Source organism: Puma concolor, chromosome D2, assembly GCF_028749965.1.
Source record: "Puma concolor isolate L17-30 chromosome D2, mPumCon1.1.hap2, whole genome shotgun sequence".
In the NCBI taxonomy this organism is placed as follows: domain Eukaryota; kingdom Metazoa; phylum Chordata; class Mammalia; order Carnivora; family Felidae; genus Puma; species Puma concolor.
Window position 1 is genome coordinate 62,098,310 of NC_141677.1, and position 17,529 is coordinate 62,115,838.

Genomic DNA, 17,529 nt, shown 5'->3' on the forward strand with positions numbered 1-17,529 from the left:
TCTACCCTCCCAGAAAAAAGGGCCCTTTACATCATATGCATCTGGAAGGGTGGTGGGGTGGGGAGGGGGGAAAAAACGTTGTCAGGAAGTCTTAAATTAGGGTCCCTGACCCTGAGGCCTTATGGGACATAGATGGAGGACACAGTCTGAGCAAGAAACATGAGACTTGGGGGCATGTGGAAACAGATCCGTTGCTGGCAGGAACGATCTCTTGGCCATCCACCACACTTGCCTAACCCTCTGCCTTAACTGCAGACAGGCAGAAGTCTTGCCTATGAAGCAGCTTTAGGGGCTCTCAGATTTCAAGAAGCTAGATTAGGTCACTCCCAGTCTGTCCCTCCTCCTCTGCACAGTTGTCCCATCCCCCTGCCCTGCCCACAAGCAGGAGCTGTAGCTGTCACTTCACGGGTATGGGGGGTGGGGATGGGGAAGAGGCATATGTTTAGTGCAAGCTTTGCAGTGTGTCCTACAACAATTGCCAGTGCGGTAATTTCTCCTCCCTGCCTCCCCATTTTAGGGTTTTTGCCAAACTATTTACTACCTCCTTATGAGGAAGTGGTGAACCGACCTCCGACTCCTCCCCCACCGTACAGTGCCTTCCAGCTACAGCAGCAGCAGCAGCAGCTGCCTGCGCAGTGTGGCCCCACAGGCGGCAGCCCCCCGGGCGCCGATCCCACCAGGGGCCCCCAGGGGGCGCAGAGCAGCCCCTTGTCGGGGCCCAGCAGAAGCAGCACGAGACCCCCGAGCATCGCTGACCCTGAGCCCTCCGACGTGCCAGCCAGCACAGCAGCCACCAAAGCCCCTGGGATGGAGCCCAGTGGCTCTGTGGCCGGCCTGGGGGAGCTGGACCCTGGGGCCTTCCTGGACAAAGATTCCGACTGTAAGGAGGAGCTGCTGAGAGATCACAGCTCCGAGCAAGGCAGCGCCCTCCCCGATAGCAAAGACAAGACTCCCGGCCGACATCGCCGCTTCACGGGTGACTCGGGCATCGAGGTGTGTGTGTGCAACCGGGGCCACCATGACGACGACCTCAAAGAGTTCAACACGCTCATTGATGACGCTCTGGATGGGCCCCTGGACTTCTGTGACAGCTGCCACGTGCGGCCCCCCGGCGACGAGGAGGAAGGGCTCTGCCAGCCCTCCGAGGAGCAGGCCCGAGAGCCCGGGCACCCCCACCTGCCACGGCCGCCCGCGTGCCTGCTGCTGAACACCATCAATGAGCAGGACTCCCCAAACTCGCAGAGCAGCAGCTCCCCCAGCTAGAGCAGGCCCTGTCTGTGGCCTGAGAACTTGGCACAGCAACCAGGGTAGGGGGGAGCATCATGACAGAAGCATTAAGTGACTTTCAGAAAAAGTGGTACAGCCACTTCCGTTTTTTGCCCCCCGCCCCTCGCTCCTGCATTTTCCTACGTCTCCAGCTGCAGCTGGGGGTGTGGATGCCTCTCTGCCCACAGGAGCACAGCGTTGTGGAGGGCTGAGAGGTTGGTTCGTTCTGTGACTCATTCCTCATATCCCACCCTGTCCCCCCTTTTCTCTTTTCAAGTCATATCTCAGTACCTGCTTGGGTCAGAGAGATGTGTGTTTCAGAAGCCCCAAGGAGGGGGCTGAGACTGTGCCCTGAGGTGACTTTGGTGGTGGAGTGGATTTATGCTCTGGTGTTCATTTAAGAGAACTTTGCTGTGTCTCAGCCTGGGAGAGGTGGCAGGTCTCAGCCCTGGGTGAATAAGGAAGGCCGCAGAGGCCCAGGGATTGTCACCCCTCGCTGCCAATGTCTGCAGAGCCAGAACTGGGCTCGTCCTGGGGGAAGAGGAGAGCTGATAGGCAGTTGTGTGGTAGGTTGGTGGGGGGCTTGCTGCTCTCAGATTCCAGGTGATCAGGTCAGTGTACCACTGGGCATCCTTGAGGGGCCCTTCCCAGCAGGTTTTGGCTGGCCACAAGACTGGTTCAGTGTGGAACATCACATCACCTTCTTTTTGGTTTCTCTTTAAACAACAACAGAGCTGAAAACAAGAACTTTATCAGTGGGGGCAGGCCAGAAAAGGGAAGTCTGTGCCTCTATCCCAAGTTGACCTTTAAAGAGCCTGGCTGCCTTTGAGCCAGGAGGAGATGCTTCCTGGGCAGGCTTGGGGCTATCTTGAACTTCTGTGGAACCGCAGGAGGCCCTAAGCCGTGGCAGTGGATCTGGGTGCAACTCTCTGCATCTCTGTCCTTTGCTCTGTGCCTACGGGTGACCAGGGTCCTCCCCCACCCAAACACACAGTCTGCAGGCCTTCATGTCTCGCTGTTCTCTATGAACAAATGAGGAGGCTGTGGGCCCTCAGAAAGAGTGGTCCCATAGCCTGGCTTTTACACAGTATTTTCTCTTGATTCTGAATACGTTCTTCTGGGGTTTTTTTTGTTTTTGTTTTTTTTAAACTGACCACTCGGAAAAAAAAAAAATGCCTTGGTTATCTGTGGTTTTCATGCCCTTTCCCAGTCCTTCCCCAGCCCCCTTTTTGAGTGGGGTAACTATTTTTGTAGCCTATGTAAAGAGCCTAAGTGGCCCCGGTAGGAGGGTGAAGGCAGTGGTCCAGAGGGCCTGCAGGATCCTTATTACTGTAGTTGAGCTTTGATAGGAATAACCTGAATGGAGAAAGCAAACAGCTAAAACTAACATTCCCTGTCCAGTGCTGTTCATATGAAGAGTTTGGTTCTTTCCCCCTCTCTCGAACGATGATATTCACATTCGGCATTGACATTGCAGTAAGAAAGGAAATATATATATATATATATATATATATATATATATATATATATATATATATATATATTTGTACAAAAATAGACAAATCCAAGGCTGTGAGGTGAACGAGTGTCTGCGTTTGGAGTCCACAAAACCAAAATCCATGTTGAACAAAGTGAAGTCTGTGTACAATGACTTTTGGGATAACCTTTGTGTGTCTGTCCATTGTGTGTGAGCCCCCAGCCCTGTTTTCCTGTGAATATACTTTGAATGGCAGCCATTGTGCTCACGTCGACCACACGTTCAGAGCAGAAATGGCGCTCTCAAGGTAATTTATTTTACACATTTACTGTTTACTGAACAAACGTCTGACTGTGTACTCGGGTGTATCCAGCAGCATTGTCAATGGCAGGCCTCCCCCCACCCCCCCAGCCCCGCGTCTGCCAGAGACAACTGTGCTCGAAGTAGAGGCTTTCCTCTACCCATCACTGCAATTTGCACATCGCTCCGTGGACACTCGGAGGCCTGTGTTCTGTTCCCTGTAAATGGAAATGTGCTCTGAACCTGTCTGCCCCCCTTGGCGCCTCCTGGCCCTAGGTGTCAGCCCCCAGGGGGTGTTCAAAACCACTCGGCACAGAAGGCGAAGGCGGAACTTCAGACAGAAGCTTGATTGGATCTTCAGTGACAAGCTTGGACTAGCTGTGGCCCAGACGTCAGCCCTGTGCCTGGAATTGCCAGGAGAGTTTGGGAGACACCACAGAGCCAAAGGGCTTACCTCTCTCTGCCGAGGTCCAGTGTCGTGCAAGCAAGCCCGTGTGTGGCAGGAGTGGGTGGGAGTGTGTCTGCAGCCCTCAGATGCCTTTCCTTCCACCGTTGTTGTTGTTGTTGTTGTTGTTGTTGTTGTTGTTGTTGTTTTTTAAATAAAATCCCAAACAACTCACTGAAGGATTCACCAGAATGAATCCTTCTTCAGTTAACTGATCAAATGGATGAAGCCTGGCCCTCTCAAGTTTCCTTCCCCAGTTGGGAGTGGGGAACTGGCCTGCGTGTTAACTGTTGGGGTCACTGCAGCGTCCTGCCCTAAAGGCATGAGAAGAAGAAAATGGAGCTGCCGGAGCCGGGCTTGATTCCAGGGGTCACAGTCCGACCCCTGCCAAGGGGGGGGGGCTCCCCTGCCAGGAGAGAGGTGGAAATAGGGAGCTGAAGGACTAGTCAGGGGGCCAGGGAGATTTGACTGAATCTGGTTTTCCAGGTGAACAAGAAGGAAGGGGTTGGTCTGGTCGAGGGTTTGGTGCTACAGTCAGAAGATTTGCAAATGCTAACACATTCCTGTGTGAGGCACATCACCATTTGTCAGTTCTTGTGAATATGTGTATTTTAAGCAATAAGATTCAGCTGGTCAGACTTTTCTGGGCAGTCTCGGTGACGCATTTCCTGTGCTGTGATTGTTCTGAAGACAGAGTGGCTCTAACCACTGTGAGAAGCCCAAATAAAATCGATCCCAAAAACGCGACTGTTCTTCTTTTCTTGCAGCACTTTGGGTTTTTGTTGTTGTTGTTGTTCCCCTTCCTCATACTTCAAGGCTCATCCTGCAAGATTCCTAGCTGCATTTTTCCCTGGTCCACACAGGGACCGAGAGAAGTCACGGAGCGGTTGAGGACAGGCCCCTGGCCCGAGCAGAGACCACGGGACCAAGGGCAGGCTGGGTAATGCTTCTGCTGAGGCCACACTTTGTCCTAAGGAGTTTTCCCTAAACCCTCTCTCTGCGAAGGGTGTATTTCTGATGTTTGGAATACTTTGTAAAGTTCCACAAGCAGGTTAGAATCAGACACACAAAAAAAGCAGAAACAAGTTTTCTCACATACCTGGAAGCTGAAATGACATTTGAAAGAAGGCAAGCACTCCGTGAGATCTTTTAATGATGTGATAGGGGGATGTCTGGTGGGCTCAGTCGGTGGAGCGTGACTCTTGATCTCAGGCTTGTGAGTTCGAACCCCGCATTGGATGTAGAGATCACTTAAAAATAATAAAAATCTTGGGGGCACCTGGGTGGCTCAGTCGGTTGAGCGTCTGACTTCAGCTCAGGTTATGATCGTGCTGTGCTGTTCGTGGGTGTGAGCCACGTTTGACCTCTGTGCTGACAGCTCAGAGCCTGGAACCTGCTTCAGATTCTGTGTCTCCTGCTCTCTCGGCCCCACCCCCGCTCATGCTCTGTCTCTCTCTCTCTCTCTGTCTCTCTCAAAAATAAATAAACCATTAAAAAAATTGTTTTAAATCTTTAGGAAAGAGATGATACGATAGAAATGTGGACAGGCCCTGGAATTTGATACACAAAGCATGTATTACTGAGTCTCCCACTTTGTGCCCAACACTGTGCTGGATGTGGAGGAGAATGCAAAAGAAATACTTAAGACAAAACCTCTGCCCTCTAGAAGTTAAGTTGCAGTCAGGAAGATAAAACACCCGTGTAAAATAGTTAACAACAGGAGGTAGACTGAGATGAAGTCAACAGTACAGATTGAGGAAATCTTGAGGAATCGTGGGGGCTTGTTTGAAGTCTTGCCTACCAGGCAGGGACTTAAGAACTGATTTCTAGGCCATGGGAGAGCCACTGGTGTGCCAGCGTCTGCCATCCTGGGCCAGTGATTCTTTCCTAAGAAAAGAATCACTTGTCATTTTCACTTGTCATTTTACCTCCTCCTTAGGACTATCCACCTAGAACTTAGAGTCACATGTAAGGAAGTCCCTGCCTTAAGGGAAGGACCAGGCTTCTGTCTCTGCCCAGGGAGGGGAACGCTACCACCCAGCAGAACTTCTCCTTGCGTGGCCCGTAGGTGGGCGAAGCAATATGATGTGCATCTTGGAACCCTCCTGGAGGGCGTTCCTGCCTCCCCAAGTGGAACGCTCCCTAACGGGCCCGCAGAGGATGCTGACAGCATTTGTCTTCCCCCGCCCCTGGGTTTACCTGCAGTTAGCACTATTGTCTAAGAGTCCAGTATAAGCTAGACAGGCCCCCGTGCCCATCTTTGACCCTGGGACAGAGGTCGCTATTCTGGCCCCTCAGTGACTCTAGTGGGATGGTTGCTGCCTAGTTCCTTTTAAACTGTTGGCCTCCTCCAAGTAAGCCCAGGGGAGCCATATTAGCATCTAGAGACAGTTTTGTTCTAGAAAGGATGGGGGGAGGACATCATTCCTGCCTTCATTAAACTAATGTCTGAGTGGCAAAAGAGGAGTACCACTCTCGTGGGCTGCGTGCTGGAGGCTGTGCATGAACCCTTGATACCTAGGTCCGTGGAGGCCCCCTCACTGCACCCTGGGGTTCCTGGGTCACTGAGTTCCTCATTTCTCTAATGAGGTATAGCGTCGTCTGTCTCTATTGCCCCAGGTGACCAAGTTCAGGTGGAGACAATACCAATTCTCTGAAGCACAAAACAGAGGAGCTTTGATGAACAGGAATTTCAAGAAACTCCCTGTTCTCCAGTTTCCTCTGTTTTCAGCCAGGGAGGAAAAGCGGGGTTTGACCCAGGAGAAGTGGGGAGTGGGTTTGACTGTTGCCCGAACCTCCTGGAAACCTGCTTCTGCCTGAACCTAGTGGTAAGGGCAGTGGGTCCTAGGAGGTGTTTGGGTTGGGGTTCCCAGCCTGGCACTTACCATGTGCTGGGCATCGGGAATGCAAATATGCCTTAGACCAGGCTCCTGATCTTCAGAAGAGCTAAGGATCCCAAGGGGGAGAAAAGGCACGTAAACAGTTTTGGGAGCACATGGTAAGTACCATGAAGCATGTGTGCACAGCATGCTTTGGAAGAGAATGTCACCCACCTGGGGGTATAGGGTGGCCTACCTGGAGCAGGGACCACTAAACTGAGTTTGCCAGGTAAAGAATGGTGTGAAGAGAATCCTAGGTAAATGTTTGTTTTGCAGATTTTTGAATGCCTACTATGTGCCAGGTGCCGAAAAGCACAGAAAAGCATGGGAGGCCGAAATGTCTAAAGCTGCTAGCAATTTAATCTCTGTAGATAAGTGCATTCTGGGAAGTGACAGGAGATGAATCTGGAGAGGTAAGCTGGTAATAAAGTAATTTGTCTTCATTGTTCTGTTTATTGACTGCGCATTATCGGGTCTTGTGTAAGCATCTTACGTACTTTTTTTTTTTTTTTTTTTTTCCATTTTAGCCTCCAAACAGCCATCTGAGGTATGGACTGCTTTCTTAACAGTGTTGAAGCATTCAGAGAAGTTGACTGACTTGTCCAAGACCACACAGCTAGTAAGCCGTAGAGCCGGGATTTGAACCCTGAAGAATTGGTTCTCACAAGGCACACGAAGAACTTTTGATTTCTTTTCAAAGGCGAGAGGGAGTCAGAGAAAGGTGGTGAGCAGGCAAGAAGCGTAGTGAAAGGTGAGCCAGACACTGTTTCCTCAGGAGCTACTTTATCCCCCTTGCTTGTCCCCCTGGCCTCGTCAGAAGCCTCCAGAGGCCCCCACACCACGCCAGGCATCCCTGCCAGAGGCCCTCTGTGCTGAAATGGCCTCACACCTGGGATAGGTGGTACACATTAATAGTAACTTCCCCGGGGAGGGTGAAACATTGCAAAAATCTCAGGAGTTAGAGCCTTTGGGTGGCTTGGAGGGGAGAAGAGGATTTGTTTGATCCAAAGTTTCTCCTTGCTCTCAGCCTGCTCCCCACCAGTTTAACCTTCCATTGCATGCCTTCTCACCAAGAAGTGTCGAGAAACCCAATCCCACTAGAAAATCTTACAAAGCACCCTCTGTGTTGGGACCATGAGAAGTTGGTCTCTGGGTTCTCCATCTACTTCCCAGCTGCCAGCATACCCCTGGCTGGAGAGGGAGGGAGGAGCGGCAGGCAGGATCATCAAGGCCTGCGAGGGAGGGTTCCTTGAGGTCCTGTCCTAAAGATGGACGTGTCCGGACAACACCTACTTCATCGTTAGAGTAGGACTCATTTCATGGATCTGGCTGTAGGCAGTGGCAGTAAAGCCAGTATTTATCGAAGGACTAAACGCATTGTGTAGGTCCGTATTTGACCTTCAGCAACATTCTGAGGTGGGTGGTACTGTTTCTATGCACACCTCAGACCTCCATGTTACAGTTGAGAAAACTGCCATTTAAAAGGCCGAGTAAGGTGAGTCTGAGTCTGTAAATGACAACACTGGGAGAACTTGCCTGCACAGCCTGACCTCTCAGTCTTCTGTAGCTTCCCTGCTTCCCTGGTCCTTTCTGCTCTTCACCCGTCCCAGAGCCTCAGATAATGGGCAACACAGGTGGTAAGTTACCCCACTCTCTAAATGAGGAAATGGGTTCAAGAACCTAGCAATGGGCCTAAGACCCAGGGCGAGGCACCTGGGGAGCCTGGGGACGAGAACCTGTGTCCTTCTCATCCAGTCCTTCCTGACCCTCTCACCTCCATGATTGGATTCCTTTCCTCCAGAGGTGGGTGTTTACACCTAGGCGTGTGACCAGAGAAAGGGCTCCTCATTTGTTTCAGGTTTTATGGCCACCAGAGGCACCAGAACACTCACACACTCACCCACCCCCACTCCACACCAAGGGTGTCAAAGAAGTGGTTCCGTCCCCCTCAGAATGGAGACTCTGGGGAGCTGCCCTTCTGAAAGACAAGGACAGCCCATTTCTCCTGGGACAGCCAGCTGTTTTGGCTCACAAGAGCCGATTGGTAAATTTTCAGGAATTTTATGAGCTGTTTATTAAATAACCATTAAAAAATTAAACTATTTAAACCTACCAATGAGTACATTATAATAAAAACCAAGGTAGTGGGGCGCCTGGGTGGCGCAGTCGGTTAAGCGTCCGACTTCAGCCAGGTCACGATCTCACGGTCCGTGAGTTCGAGCCCCGCGTCGGGCTCTGGGCTGATGGCTCGGAGCCTGGAGCCTGTTTCCGATTCTGTGTCTCCCTCTCTCTCTGCCCCTCCCCCGTTCATGCTCTGTCTCTGTCTGTCCCATAAATAAATAAAAACGTTGAAAAAAAAAATAAAAAAAAAAAAAACAAAAACCAAGGTAGTAAATACTCAAAACTAACCATTTGCTGATTATTTTACCACCTGTTACTTTCATCTATGCCCTTGAGGTTATTTACATCTACATGTGGTGGGAATACTATGTAATGGTATTTACTACATACATAGCATATAGCACTACCATGTATCTCTTCCCAGCTCGGTGTTCAGTGACATCACATTGGTGGCTCGAAATTATTACTCATAGTGGGGAGTGTTTACATCATGGCAATTGGCAAACACTACAAATCAGGGCTATTCTCTTCCACAAGCATCAGGAAACTGTTTAGTGTTTACTTACCATCATACCACTGGATAAGGGCATTCTGAGGCTTAAAATGTGGGGTCTTGGCAAAGCCCTTCTAGCTTTGCCAAAGATCTGGGCTTCCTTATGCATAAGGAGATAGTCTGTTTATCACTGGACCAATTAGCCAAGGGCTTTGGAGCACTGGATTCAGTCCTGTTGTGTGTCTAACCTACTTGCCAGGTGTTGATGCGCAGGGTAAGGAACATGAGAAGATTCAGACTTCAGTCTTGAACTCTGGAGATACAGGGGCAGATAGTGGTCCCCGGGGGACGCTACACCCGTTTTGAACCCAAGCGGATGCTTAGGCGGGTGTGGGATTCAGTACAAGGAACAGAAGCTGAAAAGGGGACAAGCACTGGGGCTGGGAGTCAAGAGATATGTCCTGGAATAAGGCTTGCCCTCTGAGACTCAGGATGGGACAAGTTAGGTCAGTAGGAAAAGGCCTTCTTGGCAGGGGAAGGGCAGTTTGGGCAGGAGTCAGAGTTCATGAGGCCATTTTCTGAAAGGACCTTCAGGTTTGTACTCTCCCCGGCCAGACACCCTGAGCCCTTCTGCACGGACACCCAACAGGTGAGAAGGAAAACATGTCTGGCTCCTCCTCCTGCATGATTGAAATCTTGGGTTCTAGTCCCAGCCCTCATGCTAAGCAGCCGTGTGACTTAGGGCAAGGCACCTCCCCTGCTCTTGCCCCCACTGGCCCTCAGTTTTGTCCTCTTCAAAATGAACGGTTAGTCTCTCATTTCCCTTCTGCTCAGTGATCTGATTCAATAGTTGGAGAGTAGAATACTTAACTCACCTCCAGCCCATCTACTCCCCTTTGCTTTAAGCCAAGGGTAGCTTGGCTCTAGACCAGCCACAAGCTGATGGGGGCAGAGGACCCTGGGAGAGGGAGAGGGCCACCTCCAGTTAAACCCTTTCCCATCAGCCCACTGTGGTGTCGGCATTTTTCCAGACTGCTTATGATGGGAGCTGGTCAGCCACGGCTGCCCACAAATTCTTCTGTGTACTCTTTAGCAAGACCCTGAGGTTACTGGCCAGTAAAGCCCGGGACTCAGTTGGGGGGACAGTAAGGAATGGTCTCTTACCACCAGACTAACAAAGCTCTTTGAAGGAAGAAGGTGCTGCTGTAATGGAAAACTGTCCCTCCCTCCTTGCAGGGGCTCCATTGATTTCTTCTTCTGAAAACATAGCCAGACAGGGTCTCAGCCTTGCCCCACTGGCCCTTCCAGAGCCCTCCTCCAGTCAGAAAAGAAGGAATGGGTTGATGATCTGACCCTGGCCCGGCTGGCGCCAGGGAGCTGGCGTTGGAGCCTCTCTTCTAGGCTAAAAGGCAAGGGTCAGTGTCTCCCGGGGCGTCTCAGGACATCTCTCACTTGCAAACTGGCCAGTGGCCAAGGTTTGGATGCTGGTTTCAAGGTTTGAAGAAGTCTAGGAGTCATTTTCTAGTGAGGCCTTTACAGACTTCCTGGGGTTGTGGCGTGGGGAGCAGGGCATGGCCTGGGTGAGCAGAAGTCTGCTGCAGAACGCTTTCCTGGCAGTTTTTACCCCAGGACAGGGTGAGGGAAAGGAGACCTGCTGGTCTTTGGGGACTGAGACAAGAGGGATGGGTAGTGGTGGCTTGAGTTTGTGGATTGCACATACTCCCCCAAAGCCAAACTTTGAGGTACACGCAGTAATTCCTGTCTGCATCAAACAAGATCTGCTCTACTTCCGAAATGTAAGCAATCCCACCATCTCTCACCACCTCCACTGCTGTGGCCAGGGACTAAGCCACCATTACCTCGTTCTCCTGGACCAGTACAACCATCTCCTCCTCCCTGCCCTTGCTCTCACCCTCTCAGACCAATCTCCACTCAGCAACTAGGGTGGTCTTAAAAATACAAACCAGGGGCGCCTGGGTTGCTCGGTTGAGCATCCAACTCTTGGTTTCAGCTCAGGTCATGATCTCATGGTTCGTGGGTTCGAGCCTCATGTTGGGCTCTGTGCAAAGCCTGCTTGGGATCCTCTCTGTCTGCTCCTCCCTTACTCGTGCACACTCTTTCTCTCTCTCAAAATAAATAAACTTTAAAAAAACAAACCAGACCTTCCCACTTACAGTATAACCCCCCCTGCCCCTGCCCAACAGCAACTTCCTATCATACTTGGGGTAAACACCTAAATTCCTTCCTGCTACTTACAAAGGCTCCATGGGACCTAGCTCCTGCCTCTAATCTGACCCCATCATCAGGAACCGTTCTCCCCTTTCATTTGCTCTATCTCACCATGCTGACCTCTCCCACCTCGAGAACTTTCCACCTGCTGCTTCCTCAGCATGGGATGCTTTCCCCCAGGTCTTTACGCCTTCCCAGCTACTGGCTTGCAGTGGCCACCCTCCACTCTGCCATTCTCTTCTCACATGGCCAGCATCCAGTATAATTGACTTCAAAGAACTTAGGAGTCTCTGCAGTGCTTACTTGTCAGCCCTCACTGGAGTTTAAGCTTCACGAAACCAGGGAGCTTGAGTGTCCAGGGACAGTGAGTGGCACATAGTAGGTGCTCAATAAATATTCGTTGAAAGAATGAGTGAACAAATGAACAAATAAATAAACTGCTCAGGGACCGGGAAGAAAAACTGTTTTGTTTATGCATACAGCTAGCAGGGATTGCAGACTGGAACAGAAGGCAGTGTGGGCCCCGGGGAGGGAGGAAAGGCAGGGGAAGGTGGAGTTGCACCTCTAATTCTGTGCTGTGGAGCCACACAGGGTGGAATCAGGGGTTGCTAGGTCAGCCTCTAGGTACTACCCTCATCCTGGGCTTCCCTCCAGGCCTGGCGTACCTTCACCTTCACTTTGAAAGGCTCAATCAAAAAGACCACCGTGGGGTTGCCTTCCAGGTGGGGCAGCTGCCCATCATCCGGGACCTCCAGGTCGAACCTCTGCAGCAACCAGGCCATGAAGAGGAAGACCTCCTGGCGGGCCAAGCTCTCACCTAGGCAGGAGCGGGGTCCTGCTCCAAAGGGCAAGTAACTTAATGATGGCGAGATGAGCTGACTCCTCGTGGGGTCCAAGAAGCGTTCTGTGAAATGGGGAGGTGTCAGCCAGGGTCAGCGCAGTAATGGCTCTGGCCTGACTGAGGGAGAGACGCGGCCTTGCCCAGGGAGCCCCAGTCTGAGGAGGTGGATAGCCTGGCATGGGGGAACCCCATCCTGAGGAGAGACACGGCCCAGCTCTCAGGTAGCCCTGAGAAATGCACAAAAGAAATGCAATATTCAGGAAGGGTGGAAAGGAGGCAGTATTAACAAATGAAAATGCCACCATCCAAGGGGAGAGGGGCTGACCTGTTGGGAGCCATATACCTAGAGAGCTTCCTAGAGGACATTTACAGCTGGTAGAAGGAGAAAATGAGAAACCTAGCTGTGAAGAGTTTGGGTAAGTCCAGGGTAGAATGGGGGCTGTCAACAGGTTCATGTAGCTGGAGCCAGGAGTTTTCTAGTAGCAAGCTGGGCAGAGGGAATGGCATGCTGGAATGATGGAGCTCGGAGGATAGGTTGGCTGTGTGGCCCGGGAGCAAGACAGAAGGGGGACTCACCGGGCATAAACTGGTCGGGCCGGTACCACTCCTTCTCATTGTGATGCAGTGCCCACAAATTGATGATAACATTTGTGCCCTTGTCGACAGCAAACTCGCCAATGCTGTCCCAAAGAGGGAGAAGAAAGAGGAGTCTAAAATATTGTCCTTCCCAAACTGCTCAGCCCCCAGCTTCCACAGTCCCCCAGCCTGGGGGAAAAAGCCCTATACGTCCTTGTGCCCACTCCCTCATCTTTTCCCCAGCTTCTTCCAGATTCGGTATGAATCTAGCCCTTCTTTAGCCCTCTTCCTGACTGGCTCTTACGTGTTAATACTTGTATATGTGGACATTTATGTCTGTCAGGGCATGTGGGTGTGCATTTTGAGCTGGTGCATGTGTGTGCGTCTGTTGTGGCTACTGGATTGGGTAGGAGTAGAGAGCACCTGGTCTTTAATCCCAGACCATATGTCTCCAGGGCAGCAGGCAGCTTCTGAGGCAGGTTGGTTAGATCTGTGGATTAGTCACAGGTGTTAGCAGGTGGCCAATCAACCCTATATTGATCAGTAGGGTCATGGGTAGGATGATTGATGGCCAATGGTTGAGTATAGGTTGACTAGCAAGCTGAGGGGTGGGGTGGTGGAGGAGGGACCAAGTGGGCTGGCAAGCAGTATTGTGTTATTAGGAGGGAAGGCATACCTGGAATCCATGATAGCCTTGTGGGGGATGAGCGTAGGGGCCACAGGCCGGATGCGAAGCACCTCTCGGATGGTGGCCTCTAGCAAGATGAGTTGATTCCGGTCACTCATAGTTGGCGTGCGGCTGAAACCTATATTCTGGTCAATCTCCTCCTGGAGCTTCTTATACAACTGAGGGCCAGAACAGGGTAGATGTGACCGACATGCCTAAGCCCAGGGGAAGCATGGGCTTAGAAGAATCCTATTGTCACATCCAGAAGAGCTGGCTCAGACTCTTCCCAGTGATGGCTTTGCAGCCTGGGCTTTGCTTCCAGAAGATGGGGAGCTCCACCCTAGGGCCAAAGCCAACAACTGCTTGTGTAAGGAGTGGGGCAGCCCAGTCTTCTTGCAGAGGGTATTACTTCTCCCTCCTTCTGGGGCCATAGGTGGATCTGGCTGGGGTGAAGAGTGGCTGGGAAGGCCAGAGTAGGGAGAAGCCCACCTGAGGATGGTGTAACAGGAAGGCCACAGTCCACCTCACCACGGATGTGGTGGTCTCCACACCAGCCCCAAAGATGTCCCCTATGGTGGTAAGGATGTGTTTATCCGAAAGCAGCTTCGAATCCTGGTCTGAGGCAGCACTGTTATTGTCTGAGTTCATCCTGGCTTGGATCAGTACATCCAGCATGTTGGTGATAGAGTCATTGCTGAAGTTCTCCTGGTTGGGTGGAGTTGGGAGACAGTGATAAGGAAGGAGCCCCATCTACAATACCCTGCCATACTTCCGTACCAGACTGGAGATACAAAGGCTCCTTCCACTTGGAAGTGAGGGAAGGGGGTGAGGCCAGGCAGGACCTATGAGGTTGTGGGGTGGGAGGAAGCACTGGGCTCTCTTTAAATTTTGGGAGTGAGTGGGTCCCTTCTAAGATCCTCTGCAATTACTTACTTCCTCACCGCTATTCATTAGTTAAGTCATTTTTATTGAGGACCTACTATGTTCCCTACTCTCTGCTAGGTGCTAGAGATCCTACAGTGTCCAAAATGGACCTCAGCCCTGTTTTCATGACACTTCAACCTATCTCATGTCTCTTCTGCTCCATCTCCTACCTTATGTTTTTCAAGGATTTCACTCAGCAACTCATCTCGGTTTTTAACATAATTCTTCATTTTTTCCAAGGTTTTGTTGGGGAAAATCTGGAAAGTAGAAATAAATATCAGATCCATCCCTCTTCTGTTTTGCTTCTCCAACTACCAGAATCCCTCCTCGAGGCAGATCCTAGCTTTCTGTCTCTGGAGAGTGGGGGAGAAGGGAGAAAGAGAGAAAGAATCTTAAGCAGACTCCATGCTGAGTGTGGATGCAGGGCTCGATTCCATGGCCCTGGCATCATGACCTGAGCCAAAATTAAGAGTTGGATGCTCAACCAACTAAGCCACCCAGGCACTCCTTTTTTTTTTTTTTTTCCCCAGAATGGGATTATTAATGACAACTAGAACAACTCCAAACAAGGGAAAAGGGAGCATCTCCATTTCTCCCTCCCCATTCAATCAAACATCAGGCACTGATTGAGGGTCTACTAAGTAGACTCCACTGTGTGCCCAGCCCTTCGGAGTAAGAAAGACTTGAGTCTGAAGGCTGGGGCAAATTCTTTAACTTTTTAAGACCTCTGTTCTCATCTCTATGGAAACTGACCTTCCAGAGGAATTACATGATTAACCCAAGTGGGGTGCTTAACACTGAGCACATAGCAATTGGTAAATAAATGAGAGCCATTATCATGAGTATTACAATGCATAGTTAAAAGCTAAACCTATTTCTGTAGAGAAGTGGCAAGGTCTTAAAGGGAGTCACAAGAGGTAGAGGTCACTGTAGCTGAGGTGGTCAGGAGAATTGGGTCTGGAGCTAGGCAGTAAGAAATGCAGACTGCAATCAGGGATTGCTGGGATCTGAAAGTGTGGCCTGGCCTCATCCTCACCTTCAACACGGGGAATATGTCTACCAAATTGTCCTTTCCCAAAGTATTCAAGATGCCTTCATTGTAATTCTGTATGATCTTCAGAGCAGGATCTCCGTTCTTGAAGGAGGAGTTGAAGCAGATCAAGCAGATGATGTTGGTCACCGCCAGGAAGAGAGGCAAGTACAAATCTATGGACTGTCCATCCTGCATGGCCAGGTTATCACACAATAAACTGATTTCCCGACAAACTGAGAGGAGAGAGGGGCATGATGGTGGGGAATTAAGCAGCAGCCTTTATCCCTCCCAGGTCCATCTTAGGCAGGGACATAGACCAGAAGGCCACTAGATGGCAGCAGCAGCCAAGAAAGCACTAGATTGAGCCCGACCTTGCCCTCTTCCCAGCCCCTTTCCCCCCCTCCACCAACCCCCAGCAGTCCCAGGGGCCAGCCGGCACTCACTGATCTTCTCTAGCCTTTGGTCGCCATCCTTGAACAGGGCAAAGGTGGCCAGTGCCAGCTTCCTGTGCATCTGCCAGCTGGCACCATGGTCGGCAAAGGCAATGCCCTTTTGGTTGTCAGACAGGATATCCAGAGTCACCTTTGGAGAGCAGGAAAGGCTGTAGGAATCAGACCAGGCTGATGCTTTTTGAGGTCCCTCTGGGAAGAGGTGGCTTGGACTGCCCAGATCTCTGCCTTTCCCTGGGTCCCCTGGGGGGTGCTGAAGACGCAGCAGCAGCTCATCTACTTTTTCTGCCCTCCCATTGCAAGGGTGTGTGCCCACCATAAGGCCCCAGCTGGAGAATGCAGTCTGGACTTGGGCCAAGCCACCTCTTCCCAGAGGGACCTCAAAAAGCATCAGGCTTCAAAGCCCCTCCTCTTAAATCCTATGACCCCACAAGCCCCATCTGGCTAGCCTCCTCCTTCCTCTTTGCTCAGGAGAGTTGGGAGTGAGGCCGTTGGCCAGCAGACCTGACTGACTGATCCAAGGAAAAATGAGTAAACCCTTGGCCTGATCAGAGATAAGTGGCTGTGAGGCAAGGGTGGAGGGGGCGGTGGGGGCTGCCTGGGCTGTTCAGGAGGGTACACAGCAGCAGGGTGTGCGGATGGGGCACTGGCAGTATTCCCAGATGGTCAGCTTCTCTCCTCCCCCAGGAGCATTTCAGAAGGTTCAATAAGATAGATCATCAGCATCCTTGAGATGCTACCAGGTGTCAGCCTTATGTGAGCCAGAGCAGCTGGGGACAGCCCCAAAGACACAGCAATCCCAGCCCTGCAAAAACTAGGCTACTTCTCCCTCACACCTTCCCATATAAGACAGTAATCATTTAAACCCCATTTTCCACGCGAAGAGTAGCATTCCTAAAGGGCTATTTATTGAGCACTTACTGCTCTGGGCACTGGGCTAAGTGCTTTGCATAAACGATCTCAGTTGATTAGGGAAATCGAGAGTCAGAGAGAGCATCATCCAGTTCCAGGTGAGATGCCAGGACTGGGGCTTCCGCCCCAACCCACCTCTTAGAAGTCCAGAAAAGGAGATATTCCTTTGATTCTCCCTGCCTGGTTTAGAGGCTGGGTGGAGTCTGAGGGGTTGATTCTCACCCACAGTCCTGCTAGTCTGTTTTGGGAAGAATTACAGAAGTCGGGAGGGTCATTCCAGGCTTGGTCTTGGCCAAAGAACTGCAGAACCCCAGGGACTGGTGAGAGAGGAGGGTTGGTGGGAACTGCTTACCACATGGGGCCGCCCAGAGAATTCCTTGCCCTTCTTGACAAGCACCTCCTTGGCCAGCTGGTGGTCGCCGACCATCACTGTAGTCTTGGTCCCCAGACGAAAGGAATAGATGGGGCCGTATTTTTTCTGCAGCTTGAAGAAGTTCATGTGCGGATGACCACTTCTGGGGAGGAATAGCAGGCTGCCCACCAAGGGCAGGGATGGGAGGCTCTTGGGATACTTGGCACCAGGGCACTTTGCCTTGGGCCACAAGAAATAGGCTAGGGTGAACAGCAAGAAAACCAAGAGCTCCCACATGGTGGCTGGGTGCCTGCAAGCAAGACAAGCAGCTATGGAGTGGAAGAGCCGCAGCCAGTTCTTGGGTGCGAGGAGGCCCTTTTAAGGGCTGCCTTGTTCTTCACCTTGGCTTTGTGTTATCTCTTGCCTTGTGGAAATTTATCCTGGAGCACAGCCAGGCCGGAGCCCTCTCCCAGAAAAGACAGAGGAAGGAGGAGTGGAGGCCTCCTCAAGGGCTGGCTCAACTCCAGGGCAAACCCCTAGGGGAGGAGTTAGGGAAGGGGGAAGA

General features: G+C 51.4%; 2 protein-coding genes across 5 annotated transcripts in view; one reads left to right on the forward strand and one right to left on the reverse strand.

Moving 5' to 3' along the window:
* The window catches only part of WBP1L (WW domain binding protein 1 like), a 61,591-nt gene extending 57,360 nt beyond the window's left edge, over nt 1-4,231 (forward strand). For all 4 annotated transcript variants that reach the window (XM_086680749.1, XM_086680751.1, XM_086680750.1 and 1 more), the window contains exon 4: nt 518-4,231. In XM_086680749.1, coding sequence (XP_086536875.1) covers nt 518-1,263 — 746 coding nt within the window. In that variant the 3' untranslated portion in view covers nt 1,264-4,231. The remainder of the gene's footprint in view (nt 1-517) is intronic.
* A 7,425-nt stretch (nt 4,232-11,656) lies between these two features.
* On the reverse strand, nt 11,657-17,327 carry CYP17A1 (cytochrome P450 family 17 subfamily A member 1). Its single transcript, XM_025918204.2, has 8 exons — nt 16,965-17,327; nt 15,695-15,833; nt 15,255-15,484; nt 14,389-14,475; nt 13,784-13,999; nt 13,304-13,473; nt 12,628-12,731; nt 11,657-12,114 (listed from the first exon to the last, which is right to left on the reverse strand). Exons 1-8 carry the CDS (start codon nt 17,259-17,261, stop codon nt 11,831-11,833), a joined length of 1,527 nt encoding a protein of 508 aa, XP_025773989.1. The 5' UTR covers nt 17,262-17,327; the 3' UTR covers nt 11,657-11,830.
* Between the last annotated feature and the right edge of the window lie 202 nt (nt 17,328-17,529).